This window comes from Mustela putorius, unplaced genomic scaffold (assembly GCF_011764305.1).
Source record: "Mustela putorius furo isolate JIRA1106 unplaced genomic scaffold, ASM1176430v1.1 tig00003932_pilon_pilon_pilon:0A:0A, whole genome shotgun sequence".
NCBI lineage: Eukaryota > Metazoa > Chordata > Mammalia > Carnivora > Mustelidae > Mustela > Mustela putorius.
Genome location: NW_025422077.1, coordinates 10,156,049 through 10,172,128, shown reverse-complemented (window position 1 = coordinate 10,172,128; position 16,080 = coordinate 10,156,049). Strand labels below are relative to the sequence as shown.

The 16,080-nt window shown below is 37.0% G+C and overlaps 1 protein-coding gene across 1 annotated transcript in view; it reads left to right on the top strand.

Moving 5' to 3' along the window:
* The window catches only part of TNKS (tankyrase), a 207,911-nt gene that overhangs the window by 51,142 nt on the left and 140,689 nt on the right, over window positions 1–16,080 (top strand). The window contains exon 3 of the mRNA XM_004757809.3: window positions 12,273–12,368. Coding sequence (XP_004757866.1) covers window positions 12,273–12,368 — 96 coding nt within the window. The remainder of the gene's footprint in view (window positions 1–12,272; window positions 12,369–16,080) is intronic.

Sequence of the window (16,080 nt, the reverse complement as noted above, 5' to 3'; positions counted from 1 at the left end):
AGTTCAGTTTGTTGAATCCGTTCTCAGAGGTACAGGAAAATGATAGTAATGATAATTAATTTTTTTAATATTTTTATTTATGTTAAGTTCAGTTAGCCAACATATAATACATCATTAGTTTTTGAGGTAGCGTTCAATGTGTCGTTAGTTGTGTATAACACCCAGGGCCCATCAGATCACGTGCCCTCCTTAATGCCCATCACCCAAAGCAGAATCAGGATGTCATGGTATGGGCTCAACCCTATGTTCCTTGTGGAAAATGCTTTTAAATGTGTAATTTTAAACCTTGTATCTACTGGTATGAAGACTAGTTTTAATTGGTCTTAACATTTTTTTACTAATGGGGAGTTTGCCTGGAATACTAAATCCTTGAGACTTGAGAGAGGGGTGATGCCAGTGACAGTTTAGGGAAGGTTTCCCAGAAAGAGACAGATTGGGAAGCACCCTTTTGCACATGGTCATTGTCCCTTAGAACGGTGAAAAGTCAGACTAAAGTTATCTGCTTTGTTCCTTATTAAGTGTTTCATTAGGCTGAGTAGTCAGGTTTTGGAAAAAGCAATCTCCCCCTAAATAAAAGGAAGTATAAAACAATATTTGACTTGGCACAAATGAATTCATTGTTTGTAGGGCTCTTACCATTTAGCCTTTATTTCATTCCAGCAGGTGCATTTTTAGCACTTTCTGTGTACATGATTCTGTTTTTGAAAGGCAGATGAAAAGATCCTGATCGAAGGGACAGGGTATTATAGTGAGTCCCTATTGTGTGCCAAGAGCCACACTAGGTTTATATGTATTGTCTCAACTATAACGGGAGTTCTCTGAGAAGGGTAGTGTTGTATGAAAGAGGAAATTGAGATTGACAGAGTTGAAGTAACTTGCATAAGGTCAGACAGTTGTAAAGGACAGAGCAGTATTCTAAAACCCAGGTTTGTCTGACTCCTGGACAGTACTTTCTTTTAGACTTGACTCTCTGGGGTTTCCAAGTAGAAAGAGATCTCCTTTGTCATAATCATTCTTTCCTTTTTTTTTTTTTTTTTAAATATTTTATTTATTTATTTGACAGACAGAGATCACAAGTAGGCAGAGAGGCAGGCAGAGAGAGGGGGTTGGGGAAGCAGGCTCCCTGGTGAGCAGAGAGCCTGATGCGGGGCTCCATCCCAGAATCCTAGGATCTTGACCTGAGCCAAAGGCAGAGGCTCAACCCACTGAGCCACCTGGCACCCCTGTTATAATCATTCTTATATTTATTTCAGGGTGCTTTATCTTAAATTGTGGCTTGTATAAGCAGTTAATGCTGATTTCCCAGATGTATTGTGGCCTGGTTTAACTCTGTTGCAGAAGGTCATGTCATTGATTTCTGGCTCTAAAAATCTGCTATATATAACAGAATAATCTGTTTCTAAGTTACTTTAGAGCAGTGGGCCTTTTAAAAATTTCTTGATTGTCTATATTTATAGGTAAATTTGACAATGGGAACAAAAATCTAAGTGGAGGATTCTTTTATTATTATTATAATATTTCATACCAAAATTTGATCATAAAGAACTTCTCTTCTTTGTGAATTCAGTAAATTTTTATTTACTTGGATTAATTTTCTGAGGGAGGAAATATTCTCTAATGTCTCAGGTATACATTATGGTGATCTCCATGGTATGTCTAGTTACCATTTGTCACCAAAGTTAGGATATTTTTGAGAATCTACCTCACACTGTACTTCATATCCTCATGACTTATTTATTTTATCACTGGAAGTTTGTACCTCCTAATCTCCTTTGCCTACTATATGCTGGGCACTGTTCTAAAGACTCCTCAAATATTTATTAGTTTTGTTATCTTTTGTCCTAATTAGGTGCCATGTGTTGGGCACTGTTGTTACCTCCTTTTTACAGAAGAGAAAACGGAAGAGCAGAGAGAATGGAGTTCTAGGGCCCCAGAACCGGGAGGTGGCAGAACCAGGTCTTTAACCCCTGCCTTCTAATTCTTAACCACAGCTGTGTTCTTAAGTGGTTAACTAAGATGTTTTGCCATTAATAAGTGAAGCAGACTTATAGAGAATTTGATTTTTTTGAACTTTAAAAAAAAAAAGAAACGCAGTCTTATTTTTTTTCCAGTGAGGGACATGGAAAAAAGTAATAAGTAGGCATCTAATTAGACACGAAAGGCAGGAGAAATTAAGTAATGTATCACAGGCATGCTAATCCCAGATATTGACAGAATTCTGATTTTTTGGTGACTTCTGTATGAAAGGCAAAGACTAAAAAAGTTATTAGAAGCTTAGGGCTTTTTACACAATAAAAAAGCTATTTCTTGACTATTTTACTTCAGAGTCATTTTTATGGTCTCAGTATTATATAATCTGGATCTGAGTTTGTCACCACATGTATTTGTTGCATTTTGTTCTAGTCTGTAGCTTTCCTTTTCATGTTTGTAAATGTGTCATTTGAAAAGCAGAAAATCTTAATTTTTATGAAGTACAATTGATCGAGATTTTTTTATGACTTAGGCCTTTTTATCTTAAAAAAATCTTTCTGTCTCAAAGTCATAAACATTTTCTTCAATGATTTGTCCTATGGGTTTTATTGTTTTAACTTTTATATTTAAGTGCATGTCTCGTTTGGAGATAATTTGTTTGTGTCCTGTGAGGTAAGAGTCAAACTTCATTTGTATTTTTCCTTTTTCTTGTCTGTAGATAGCAGTTGTTCCAGCATGATTTGTTCAAAAGATTATTTTTTCTTTCGATCATTGTATTACCTTGCTTTCTCTATAGAAAATTAATTGACCGTACATGTGTTGGTCTGTTTTCTTTTTTGTTGTTCTAAATATCTGTTTTTATCCCAGTAATTCACTGTCATAATTACTGTAGCTTTATAATAGATCTTGAAATTGGTGGCATGATCCCTTTAACTTTACAAGTATAGAATTTCCAACTTGATTCTTGGAGTATCTTCCTCTCTTTACTTTTTCATATCATATTTTCCTTTAATTCTTTGAATTCATTTGTAATAATTGCTTTAAAGTCCTTGTCTGCTAAGTCCAACATCTAGGCCATCTTGGATATGATTTCTTTTGACTTTTGTTGTTGTTCTTGATTATGGATCACATTTTCTTTTTTCCTTATATGTCTAGTAATTTTCTTATCCAGTGGTAGATATTTTGGAGGCTGCAATGTTATTTTTATCTATCTTGCTCTGAAAATTTTTTATTAGTGTATTTGCATAGTTTGGTTGCTAGGAAGTCACCCTGAACTTCTGCATGTTTGGGGTTATGCTCTTTTAGTGCATTTCTGTGGAAGGTGTTTCCTAAGATCTTCATCTTAGTGGAACTCAGTGTTCATACTGTCTCCTCTGCAGATCTTGTTGAAGTTTGGTTTTATAATTTATTAGGGTGTGTCTAGATTAGGGCTTATTCTAGGGCAGTTTTCAAGTATTTTGGCCTTTTTGCATTCTGAAGAGCTTTATTTATATGAATCATATAGAACATTAGAAATCAAAACTACAAAAAGTTAGTAAAAATACTGGCATTAATGCAAATAGTCTTTATTATCTGGCTTAATCGGAGTCGGCTGGATTGTCATACCTGCTTCTGTGTGCAGTTATGTTCTGATGACGTAGATTCAGATTTTAGTTGGAAGACGGCAATGTATTTAATAACATTTTCAAATAATTATGAATATTCTCTTTTGATATCCCAATCCAAACATGGCAAGTGGTAGTTTCTAAATGAGTAATTGCAATATGGAAACAAACCATAACAGAAAACTTTTTCTATTCTGTAACATCACAGTAAATTAGTCTGTGTTTCACTTTGAAGGAATTTGTACCCAGACATGATTTTGTAACAGTTTCCGTTGGTCACTTTGAAAGTATTGATTCACTTAGACAGAAATTCCAAAATGTTGACACATTTTAAATACCACATCAAAAAATTACTTTTGTTACATCAATGTTAGCAGAAGAGCATAAGTATTTACAGTAAGTTCAAGTTCATGTAGGTAGATTAAGAATTTTACAAAGTTCTAATTTTTGCTTGAGCGCTTAAATTTTATCATTTACATTAAAAAAAATGCCTGCCAGATACCCAAGTCTGAATGACCATAGTATTTCTGTTCATATTTATTTTCATTAAAAAGGATGCATCAGGACAAACAGTGGCTAGTTCAGTGTGTAGCCTCAGTAATCACCCAAGCCGTCTGATTGAGACAACTCTTATGCCTTTCCATTGGCTGCAGTCCTTGAGGCGTGTTCCAATTCTTTGCAGAGAACATTAAAAAGATGTGAATCCAAGGGTCAAGGTTTAGTAAAATTAATAAATTTTACTGTCATTAAGGACATTCTAAAATGAAACTGCTTGTTTTTTCTTTTAAGGTGATTGCATGGTCGTGAAGAATGCACTGATCACTAGTATAGTTGGGTGCCACTGCCTTGATTTGTACCACGTTACCAGCAATTTTGTTACTTTTGCACCATGTGCAAACGTTACTACCAGCAGCAAAGCAAGGAGATCAGTGACTTTGTAGACCCCAACTCTCTGCTCTAAGGTGGTCTTTTGTTTCTCAGCTCTGCACGGTGTTGAAGAGGTGTTTTTAGGATCTCTGTGCTTTCTTACAGCCAGACTTCCAGTTTCTCTAAGCCCTACTCCCCCCACCAACCCCCAGCACTTTTTGACCTCAAGTAACTGTTTTTTGCTCAACCCAATAGCAACTACTGTTAAGTCTCAGATGGCCTTGTCTTACACAAACTATACAGGCCAGCCCACAGCCTTGTTATCAGCAGGGGTCCCCACACAAACATCTGAGCCCTGCTGTCTGTAGAGTCCCTCCTCTCCAGCTTGCCATCCGGCAGATTCCAACCAGTTTATCTACTCCGAATTCAGATCACTTGTCTTCTCAGCTCAACATACCAGCCGTGTTCTGCTCTGATTCTTCTAGCTGTATGCAGGCGGTTGCCACATTGCCACAGGCAGAGTAGTTGAGTGATTATGGTAGCCACCTTTTGAGTTTCCTTTCTTTCGAAGATCACAGTTGAACACTATTGTTCATCGCTGCCGTCAATGAGTTGCTTCATATATTTTGTCCAGTTCCGCAATTATTTACATTAGGAAGAGAGGGCTAGTCTGCTGTTACTCCATCTTGGCTGGAAACCAAAGCCTTCATTTGTAATTTCAGTTAATTGTATTTTTATTTCTAGAGGTTCTTTTTGGTTGTTTTACAAATTTGCCTTACCACTTTTTATAGTTTCATATTTCAGCTTGTCTTTTATTTCATTAAACACAATAAACATAGTTCTTTTTATATTGTAACTGGTAGTTCTTTCTGGTATTTGAAGTTTTTGTGAGTCTATTTTTTGTGTTGTTTATTGATGTTAGTTGTTGCTTCTGCATTTTAGATTACCTCTGCCTGGTTATCTTGGCTCTGTGCTGGGCATTTTACTACAAATTTATTGACAGGACTAACTTTTTGCCCTTTGATGAAGGTACCCTCCCCTGAGAGGATGGGCATATATGTTTGCCAGATACCCTGATGTTACTGCCAATCTGGGACCACCTTAGAATCAAATTCGAGGCTTCAGATAGTTTGGACACCCTGTTTTTCCAATCAGTTGTGTGGTTCTGTATTAGGGTGAGTTCATGTCACTTTATCCTCATCCTGAGGATAGCCCTTTTTGTGTGGGGACAGTTTTTGTTAGAATCTTTACTTTGGGGGGCCCAGCAATGATTGCTCTTCCCTTTGCCCTTTGAGACACTGCAAGGACAGCTTATATTTTTCTGTATTAGTAATTGCTTTCAGAACAAAGACAGTTTCCATATACATTTATCCTCTGGATTCCCATTTGCTCCCTAGTTTTGGGCTAGTAATTCTTTTTATTTTTTTAAAATATTTTATTTCTTTATTTGAGAGACAGAGATCACAAGTGGGCAGAGAGACAAGCAGATGGGGAGGGGGGGCAGGCTCCCTGCTGAGCATAGAGCCCGATGCAGGGCTTGATCCCAGGGCACTGAGATCATGACCTGAGCTGAAGGCAGAGGCTTAACCCACTGAGCCACCCAGGCGCCCCTGGGCTAAGAATTCTTTATCTCATTAGCTCTTAGATGATTTTAAGAAGTTACATTTTTGTTTCAACTCCAGTTTTGTTCACTGTTTACAGCCCAAGGATTGTTCAGCCAATACTGAAAATAGGAAATTGTGTCATGTAAGTTCTAATCCAAATTCAATAAGCCATACTACTATATAGGATCATACCATATATATATGTGTGTGTTTGTATGTGTATGTATGTGTATATATTCATGTTACTTGAATTTTCATGTTTACTCTTAGTGATAAATAAATTCTTAATGATTGTTTTAAAATAAAATACGGTAATTTACGTTTATGCCATGTAAAATGTATCCTGAATGAAGAAATAAATGGCTTTTCAAATAATAATGTACCATATATAAATACATACAGCATTATAGTGGTATAATACTAGTATTATACAATTATTGCACATGTTTCTGTGGGAGAGGTAGTCTGCATATGTATCAATCACAGAATATGTCATATATATCATTTAGAAAAAATGTCTTTTAAAAGCATGTGTGTTGGTGAGAGTCCTATACACTGAAGATTGTAGTTAGTTAAAATTTGATTCCTTGATATTTTGCTCTAAAATTGGGTTTTATTTGCTAAAAATTATAATGCATATAGTCCTTTTGTGACTCAATTTTGGAAGCTAAGTCAAATGAATATTAAAGAATAAGATGACTATGAAACACATTTTGACATAAACATAACTTCTTTAAAAATTGAGTGTCCAGGGCACCTGGGTGGCTCAGTTGGTTGAGCAACTGCCTTCGTCTCAGGTCATGATCCTGGAGTCCCAGGATCAAGTCCCACATCACAGGGCCCTCTGCTCATCAGGGAGCCGGCTTCTCCATCTGCCCCTTGCCCCTTTCATGCTCGCTCGCTCTCTCTCTCTCAAATAAATACAATCTTAAAAAAAAAAAATTGAGTGTTCATGTGCCTGGGTGGCTCAGATGGTGAAGCATCAGCCTTTGGCTCAGGTCATGATCCCAGGGTCCTGGGATCAAGTCCCACATTGGGCTCCCTGCTCAGTGGGGAGTCTGCTTCTCACTGCCACTCCGTTCACCCTGCTTGTGCTCTCTCCCTCTCTCTGTTAAATAAATAAATAAAAATAAAATCTTAAAAAAAAGTTGAGTGTTCATTGTGAGGAGCAGTTTTAGACTATTAATGTAACTCTAAAATTCATGTAACAAAGCATTTATGATATTAATAGAGAATTTTTACCTTTTATAGTGAAAATTATACTAAACACTTTTTGATAATTTACCTAAAAGTCTTGCTATGTTTTTAACAGTTTATTTTTTAAAGATTTTATTTATTTATTTGACAGAGAGAGAGAGAGAGAGAGACAGATCACAAGTAGGTAGAGAGGGGAAAGCAGGCTCCCCACCGAGCAGAGAGGCCGTTGTGAGGCTCGATCCCAAGACCCTGAGACCATGACCTGAGCCGAAGGCAGAGGCTTAACCCACTGAGCCACCCAGGCGCCCCTTGCTATGTTTTTAGCTTGGAAAATTCATACTGTTTCTGTTTCTTTTATCTTCTTTTTTTTTTTAAGATTTTATTTAATTATTTGACAGACAGAGATCACAAGTAGGCAAAGAGAGAGAGGGGGAAGCAGGCTCCCTACTGAGCAGAGAGCCCAATATGGGGCTCCATCCCAGGACCCTGAGATCATGGTCTGAGCCAAAGGCAGAGGGTTAACCCACTGAGCCACCCAGTCGCCCCTTCTTTTGTCTTCTTAAATAAATTAATAATACCTGTAATGAAATATAATTTATCCAAAATATAAATATGATTTACATAATAGTACTTTTTATTTTTCTAGGAATTTGATAGGCTTTGTGTACATGTAGGAATATTTTCTTTTTTTTTGGAAGAATTAAAATGAAATGAATGCTTAAATTTAATAGTTTTGAGAAATGAAACAATTTTAGTTCCTACTGTGTTTGCTGGTCACAGGGTAAAGGCATGAATCTGGCTCATTATAGCTGAATGCTTGTACCAGAAATAGGAAAATCACATGTCCTTCTTGCCATGAGCTCTTTTGAGAATGACATTTTAAATATTGTAATCCTACCTTAGTTTTAGCTATCTGTTGTTATGCCAGCTGCTGTATTTTCTCCATCCTCCTAAACTCAAAATGAGATAAACGGATTTGAGATAAATGAGTTGAACAATTGGATACAGTTAAGTCATTTGGGATTCCAGATTTGATGATGACCTAATCGGTTAAAGATAGTGCGAGGAGATTTTGAAGGGCCACAGTAGTGTTATTCAGATTTTAGTTTCCTTGTTTTTCTTTCAAACGTTACCTTGTATATTGTTTGTATATTTTGGGAACTTTTCTTCAGACATTTGTGTTACTTTTAAGGGGGAATTTGTTACATATTAGTGTCTTGTCAGTGTATATTGATGTTACAAGATGGATTTTTAATTGCATTATGTATTACAGGTCATATTTTGTTATTGTTTGGTAGCTCAGAACTTTGAAAGCAGAATTTGAAGCAGCGAGAATTGAGAGTTGTTCATGTCACCAGGTCAAGTGTAGACTGACATTCTTGAAAGCCATTGTTGTTACCTTTGCCTGATGTATGTGCTGTTCTTCTGATGTTAAAAAATAGGGAAACAGATCCCCTTAGAGAATAGTGTAAAACAGCAATTTGATTGGAGGAATTGCTTGGGAGAAGCTTGGGACGTTTTAATATATACCCTACAACTTCCATTGATGATGGGCTCAACTTTGAGTTTTGTCAAAGTGTTAGGGTAAATCAAAAATGATTTTTTAAATTTTTATTTAGACGGTAGGGGAGGAAAAGATTCTACTTGAAGTAACTCTTTTTTTTTTTAATTAGGATTTCAGAACATAATATCTAGAAATCATCTACCTAGTCCAGCTCCTTCACTTTATAGACCTGGAACTCTGGCCCAGAGAATTTTACATGTGCCCTGGCTCATTGCTTCTCAAACTGTATGTGGTAGAGGACCAGTTTTCTTCCTCTCCAGTACATGGCAGGCCAGTAATTTTGTAAAGTATAATAAAAATGAAATATGAGAATAAGTAATTTTAAAAGAACATACGCAATTCTAAATGCTGCCTCTTAATTTCTGTGCTTATTTCAATGTCTGTGGATTGCAAAGAGACCATACTGTCACTGCCCAAGGTTGGAGTTGGCAAACTCTGACCTATGAGCCAAATACAGCTCACCCCTTGCTTTTTGTATGACCTATAAGCTAAGTATTGTTTTTACATTCATTAATGATTTTTAAAAATTCACAATACTAGTATTTTGTGACACATGAAAATTATACAAAATTCATACTATACTGTCCATAAATAAAATTTTATTGGAACACAGCCACACACATTCTTTTAAATATTGTCTGTGGCTACTTTTCCTCTGTAAGGATGAGGTTGAGGCCGGGATGAATTCAGAGACCCTATGTTCTACAGTCTTATATGTATGTACTATTTGTGAAGATCTAAAGAGTTGGCTCTAGGACAGAGCGTTGAATCAGTAGTTAGTGGCAGAGTTGAGAGTATAAACAAGGTCTGCATTTACAAATGCACTTTAAATATTATCATTAGCTGCTGGGTAATATCAGGCTCAGCGCTTAGTGCCTTTGCATGCCGCTCTGTTCTCATGTAATCTTCCCAGCACTGCCCTTTTATACAAGTCAGAGGTTAGTTAGCTTTCTTCTGGTTGTGGATGGTTTTATTGCCCCCCAAACTCTTGATTCTACTGAGTTTTGTTGTTTTAATTAACTGCTATCCAATTAATTAAAAATGGTTGAGTATTTTCTAATGTGGATTTTGTAGTCAGCATCAGGCTCAGAAAATTCAACTTCTTTTTCTCTGCTGCCGCATTACTCAGCACGGATGTTTCTGTGCATTCAGGTCTGATGGAAGAAATAATGGGACTCAAAATCTTTAGAAAACAGATATTTCTAGTAAAAAGATTACCCTTTAAAAGTCACCCCAAATAAAGCAAAACTGCAGCTGAACTGTAATGGCAGATTTCTATTGTAAAGTAGCAGAGAGATAATAGCTAAAATACCAGCTACAACAAAAAAGATTGAGGTTTTCGATGACTTTTGGAGGAACAAGAAGTCTTTCAGGTTTTTGCCTCTACCTTGTAAGCTGCACAATAAAAGCTCGCATCGTATTATTGTCAGGTCTTGTTAAATTAAGATATTGCTTTACTTGTTTAAAGCAGGCTCTGAAGATCTCCAGATATGCATTAGAAATCTCTGCATTTCATGGTAGCTGTTACTTCCTTGTTTTCCTGCCCTTTTCATGTGATCAGTGAACAGCTTAGTAAAGATAAAGTGATAGCTGTCACCTTTACATGTGATACACGAGTCTGCTTCATGATAAAGACCCTTTACAAGCCAGACCTTCATGTTGGGTCTTCTTGGAAGACCATTCCTTCTTGGAATCAAAAACAAAAAACTGGGGCATCTGGGTGGCTGGGTGGGTTAAGCCTCTGCCTTTGGCTCAGGTCATGAGCCCAAGACCCTGGGCTGGAGCCCCACATCAGGCTCTCTGCACAGCAGGGAGCCTGCTTCCCCCTCCCCCCTGCCTGCCTCTCTGCCTACTTGTGATCTCTGTCTGTCAAATAAAGAAATAAAATCTTAAAAAACAAAACAAAACAAAAACCTCACAAAACTGTTGCCATGAAAACTTATTCTTGCTGATGGAAGAGTAACTACAGTTTGATCTGTGATACTTGCTATTTTATTCTACTTACTCTCGAGTCAGTTTATAAACATCTAGAAAATAATTATGATTGCTTACATTCCAGGGTGAAATAATACAGAAGCACTTGGCAAAATCTCTGAACCACGACTTGTTTTTACTGTCCCAGATCTGAAAGTAGCAAAGATTTAATGCAAGAGGTACTGATGTACACTGTTCCGGCAGGTGTGTCTTAATTCTAGAGAAGGCTGATCCTTTGTACATTATAATGAAGCTATTGACCAAGTGGCTTATGGATAAAAGGAAGGAGAAGAGCCTAATAAACAGTGGGACTTACTCCTTAGTAATATAGGAGGATTGCCTTCCAAATATTACAAAGGATGTACTTGGAATGTCAGTGAATGAAAATTCAGGACTCATCAACGGTAGTAGCGCAAATGTTTTTAGATATTATATAACAGGTCTCAAACTACTTATTTGAATTTAATATTTCTGCTTTGTTTTAAATTTATGTTCTTAGGCTAGCAGTAAGTAGTAACAGCTACTGTTCTTCTCTGGAGTACACAAAATTGTAGCTATCCGAACTGTTAGAATTTCTAACTTGGAATTGAACCTTGCTTGCTCGGACCAGTTTTTAACGTATGTATTAGCTTAACCATTGTTTGGGTAGCATTACAACAACACCCCTCTCACCCCCGTACACTCACATACCAGATGTGGTTGAGAAATGTTTTGGATTAATAAATTACTCCATCTGGATTTTACTTAAACAAGTGCTTCTGTCTTTTGGGAGCGTCCATGTCTAAGGATTCTCTGTAGCCACTTTCTACTGAATATAGCATGTGCAACACTCATTTCTTAGCATATATTATAGTGATTGAGTTTCTGTTCCTAAACATTTTTCATAGGAAGAGTTATTGTGGAAGGCAGTGCTTTTTTGCAGCTCGACTGCAGGGGACTAGAGTTGCATGCATTACCATGTCTGCTAAACTTCTTGGAAGCGAGCCAGTATGTTATGGTGAGTTTCATATGTAAGCAGTGAGCCACTAAAAGGCTTGCACAGTATTACAACTATTCTGAGCAGAGGAAGCGTTAGGAAATTCAGCAGTAAAGCAGCAGCAACAAGCAGCCACAGTGGTAGTAAAGATAGGAAGGTTCACGGGTTGCAGATTTTATGGTGCGAGGCAGTGAGCACACAGCTTCCCATTCTGCTGCCCGAAGGAGGCAAACCCAAACCGTCTAGTGCAAGATTTTTCTAGTTTCATGTTTATGATGTTAAGTCATGTGATAATACTGTACCACAAGTTGCCAACTTTGCTTTACTCTAGAGAGGATCCTTTGCTGCAGTGCTTTTTTTCCATCTTTCTGTTGCTTTCTTTCTTCCTTTTTTTTCTTGAAAGAGAGAAAATTGTGCAATGTATGTTTATGCCTACACCATGCCGAGGCGACACTTACCAGTAAATAATCTCTGTATCCCTGAGGTAAGATACTGTTTCTGCTTTCCCTGCACAGTGCTGCTGCAGCACGGAGCTGATCCAAACATTCGGAACACTGATGGGAAATCAGCCCTGGACCTGGCAGATTCTTCAGCAAAAGCTGTCCTTACAGGTAAGCAAACAGAGAGCTACCTAATTATTTTATCTATGGAACTACTGGCTTGATTTGATAAAATTGGTACGTGCTGCATTTTATTTTCCTGCTGGTGAAGCTCAACAAATAGATATGCCATTACCTCTACTTTATTAGTGATTTGCTGTATTAACTGTCTCATTAATTTCTATGCCATCATAAGCAGAAGCAATAAGACTGTTTATTCATAGGATTTCTGAGAATTACAGCACTAAATGATAACATACAGTGTTCACTCATATTTTAGTCCTTTTTTATGGTTTAGATCATAATTTTCCTGTACCTCATCTTTTCAGTGGATTTCTTTTGAAGACCTTCACCACTGAGCAAGCAAGGGCATTTGTCTTACTTTATAAAAGTAGTTTTGATCGAAAGGACAACCTGCTGCCTTATTACTCAGGGGAATGGTTAAGTAAAATATGATGCTGCCCCTCCTTTGCCCTTCTGTTTGTGTTTTCACCCTGTCTCCTCACTGCCCGAGATAGCTGAGTACTTTGTAGATGAGGCAATGCAATGTGTTGCCTTTTCATTTCAGATCATGAAAATTTGGGGCTTAAGTATTGGTTTTGATTAAGGCAAATGTCAGGAACCAGCAAAGAGGAAATGCTGGACTAGAAAGGCTGTCTCCTAACAATATAGAAAATGCTGCTATAAGTGATACGATGTTGAGCACCTATTTTCATTGATCTTCATTCTCAAAATGCTGCATTGGATCTATTTTTGCTTTTATCCTTAGCGTCCGGCTTCTGCTGCCTTTGCCTTCTTTCACTTAACTGACCTTTGTAATTGGGAGCCCTTTAGTCACTGCAGTGCTAACAGTATTGTTTTAGGTTGTGTGAAAGTCAATGACTTTTACCTTCCTTTTAAATTTGCCTGTGTTTGAAGAAAATAAATCTTACCTTCGCTTTTAAGTTTCGAGTACATGCTGTGCATTTTTATCAAAGATTCTGAGGTGAATGGAAAATGTTTATATATAGAAAGCTTTGAAAATACGTGGAATTTTGCTTAATTGCTCTCATAGGAAGTCAACGTCCCACTATGTTAAAATTAAGATGATCTCTGCTAAAGTAAAGTAATATGACTTTTCTCAATTAATTGATTAAGTGATTTGGTCAAGAGAATTGGTTAAGTGATTTGGTTGCTGAATCAAGAGAACATCCACTAGAGGAATAAAGCTATTTTAAACCAGTGTAGATAAGAAGAAATTTAAATATAATTATACACTTTCAAGTAATGAAATTAAAATATGTCGCCCCAGGCCTCCTTAGGTTCTGCAGCTCTTCCTTCTCCCCTTTTTACAAGGCGGTGGGCAACAGTAGCAGCCTTGGAGTGGTCTCTGCCAGACGGAGACACAGCGTTTGTTCGCAGTACCGGAGGTGCCTTAGAAATGCTGACCAAGACTGTGTCTGTAGCTGCGTGTCCTCCCTCTGACCTTTCCTTCTCCTCAACCCTCAGAGCCTTCCTCGTCCATTCGTGAGATTCATTTCATGCGACACTGTTTTTAGATCCACTTTCAGTTTTTTGAAAGACAGAGTTTAAATATAAAGTATTAACAGCAAGAAGCTATCTCCTAATTTGAAACGATTTCTGGGGGGACTATATCAGCTGCTCTTAGTTTGCAGAAGAGCTTTGGCATGATAACTCGTGGAGACTAGGTCCCTGGAAGACAGATCCCCTAACTGTTAAACTCGACTTGAACAGTGTCTTGCACTGTGCTTTGCTGAGATGGAAGATCTTAACTCTTCTTAGTCATAATACTGAATTCATTAATTGTTCTTCTCACGAATATTTACTTTTTTGGAAATGATGTACAACTTTTCAGATAGGATTTAAAAGAAAAACATTCTGGCAAGAGTGAATTTAGTAGAAAATATTAAGCTAGTGATATTTACACATTCTTGTTACATAATATAGTGAATTAACGCTTAAGGGAAATACATTCTAAGATGTTTCTCTGCCATGCACGTTCTCTTCTAAGCAGTTCTTTTGAATGGAATTTATAGAGGAAGTATTTCCAAAACTAAATTAAAATGATAAGGCATTGATTAAAAAAAAAGTCTTTGGGGCGCCTGGGTGGCTCGGTGGGTTAAGGCCTCTGCCTTCGGCTCCGGTCATGATCCCGCTGGGATCGAGCCCCGCATCGGGGTCTCTGCTGAGCAGAGAGCCTGCTTCCTCCTCTCACTCTGCCTGCCTCTCTGCCTACTTGTGATCTCTGTCTCTCAAATAAATAAATAAAATCTTTAAAAAAAATAAAAGTCTTTAGAAAGGAATGCCTTAATTTAGAGTTAGTAGAGATTATTTTGGGTGAAGTGTTGTTCTTTATTTTTATGCCAGGTGTAGTTGTAGTACTGGTACTTACCTTGAGAGTAAACTCTCTGTTCTTAATATTTTTCTTCTTTGGGAATTTAATTCCTGAAGATGACTTTGTAATATCTTTCATGTTACTGCTTTTGTGCATTAGCCAAAACTGTGTACAGGTGTATATGTATATTCCTTAAAGGAAATTAACAAAGTGAAAGTCTCTTTTTACAGAGTATTTTGAAATACATAAATGACTAATAACCCCTTCTGCATAAAGAATGCATGGATTTCTGTAAAGCTATGTAAAACAGTATCTTTAGTTTTATAGGTAAGGTACCCCAGCAAGAGCCATTTGCTTTGGATAGTGCACTTAGGTATTTCAAAGAGAATAATTAGTTTGAGAGACTCATTAAACTCTTCGTTGAATTATTGTGCTAAGGTAAATGATACTGTTTAGAAGAAATCTTAGGGCTCTTGTTTTTTGTTAGCCGTTCTGAAGTTTTGGGCAGTAAACTAAAGGATTTGGAGGTGGTTTTTGTTTGTTTGTTTGTTTTTAGGAAATAAGCATATGAAAAGTCTAAAATAGCCCATGTAAATTTTATTTTAGATCAGTGTGGGTGTGTTATGATTTTGGATACTTAAAAATTTATTTTGGCCTTTTCCCCCCCTACTTGTAAGAAATACATTCGTTGTAAAAATTAAGGAAAACGGAAAAATAAAACAGAAAAGGGAAAAAAATCATTCTTAATTCTACTACCTAGAGAGAACATTTAGGTATATTTTATTTATAAGCACTTTTTTCTGAACACACGTACCCCACACTCTTCTTTCTCTTTATTGAAATCAGCCTTATGTATTGTATGCATACTGCTTAATAATCATTTTTTAAAAAATTTAGTTACATGGATATTCCCAGAAAGCATTAAGTATTCTTTTGCAATATGAATTTATAATGGCTTTATAATACCCTTCTGTGGATCTAGTTTAGTTTTTTGAGCTAATCCTCTAGGGTTTACCTTTTAGGTAGATTGTTTTCATTCTTCATGCTTCACTGTGAATTTTGAACCCTTTTATCAATTCTGTTGGAATTGTGCTTCTTTATCATATTCAGTCTTAGCATCCACAGATACGCTCTGTCTCTCCATTCCTGATTGAAGTATGTGAGGATTTGGAGAATGAGGAGCTTCCCTTTTAAACGGCTGCGTTGCATGTGGTATTACATGGGGAGAGCCACATTTAAAGTTGGACACAGGACACGTTCATTGAAGAGGTTAAGGATGTTGGGGTGTTGTTAATCCTGTAAAGAAGAGCCTGCGAGCACAGTGGGAAGTTGAGTCAGGAGAAGTATAATAGCAGACTGAAGCTGAGAGTTCGGGAAAGGATACAGAAC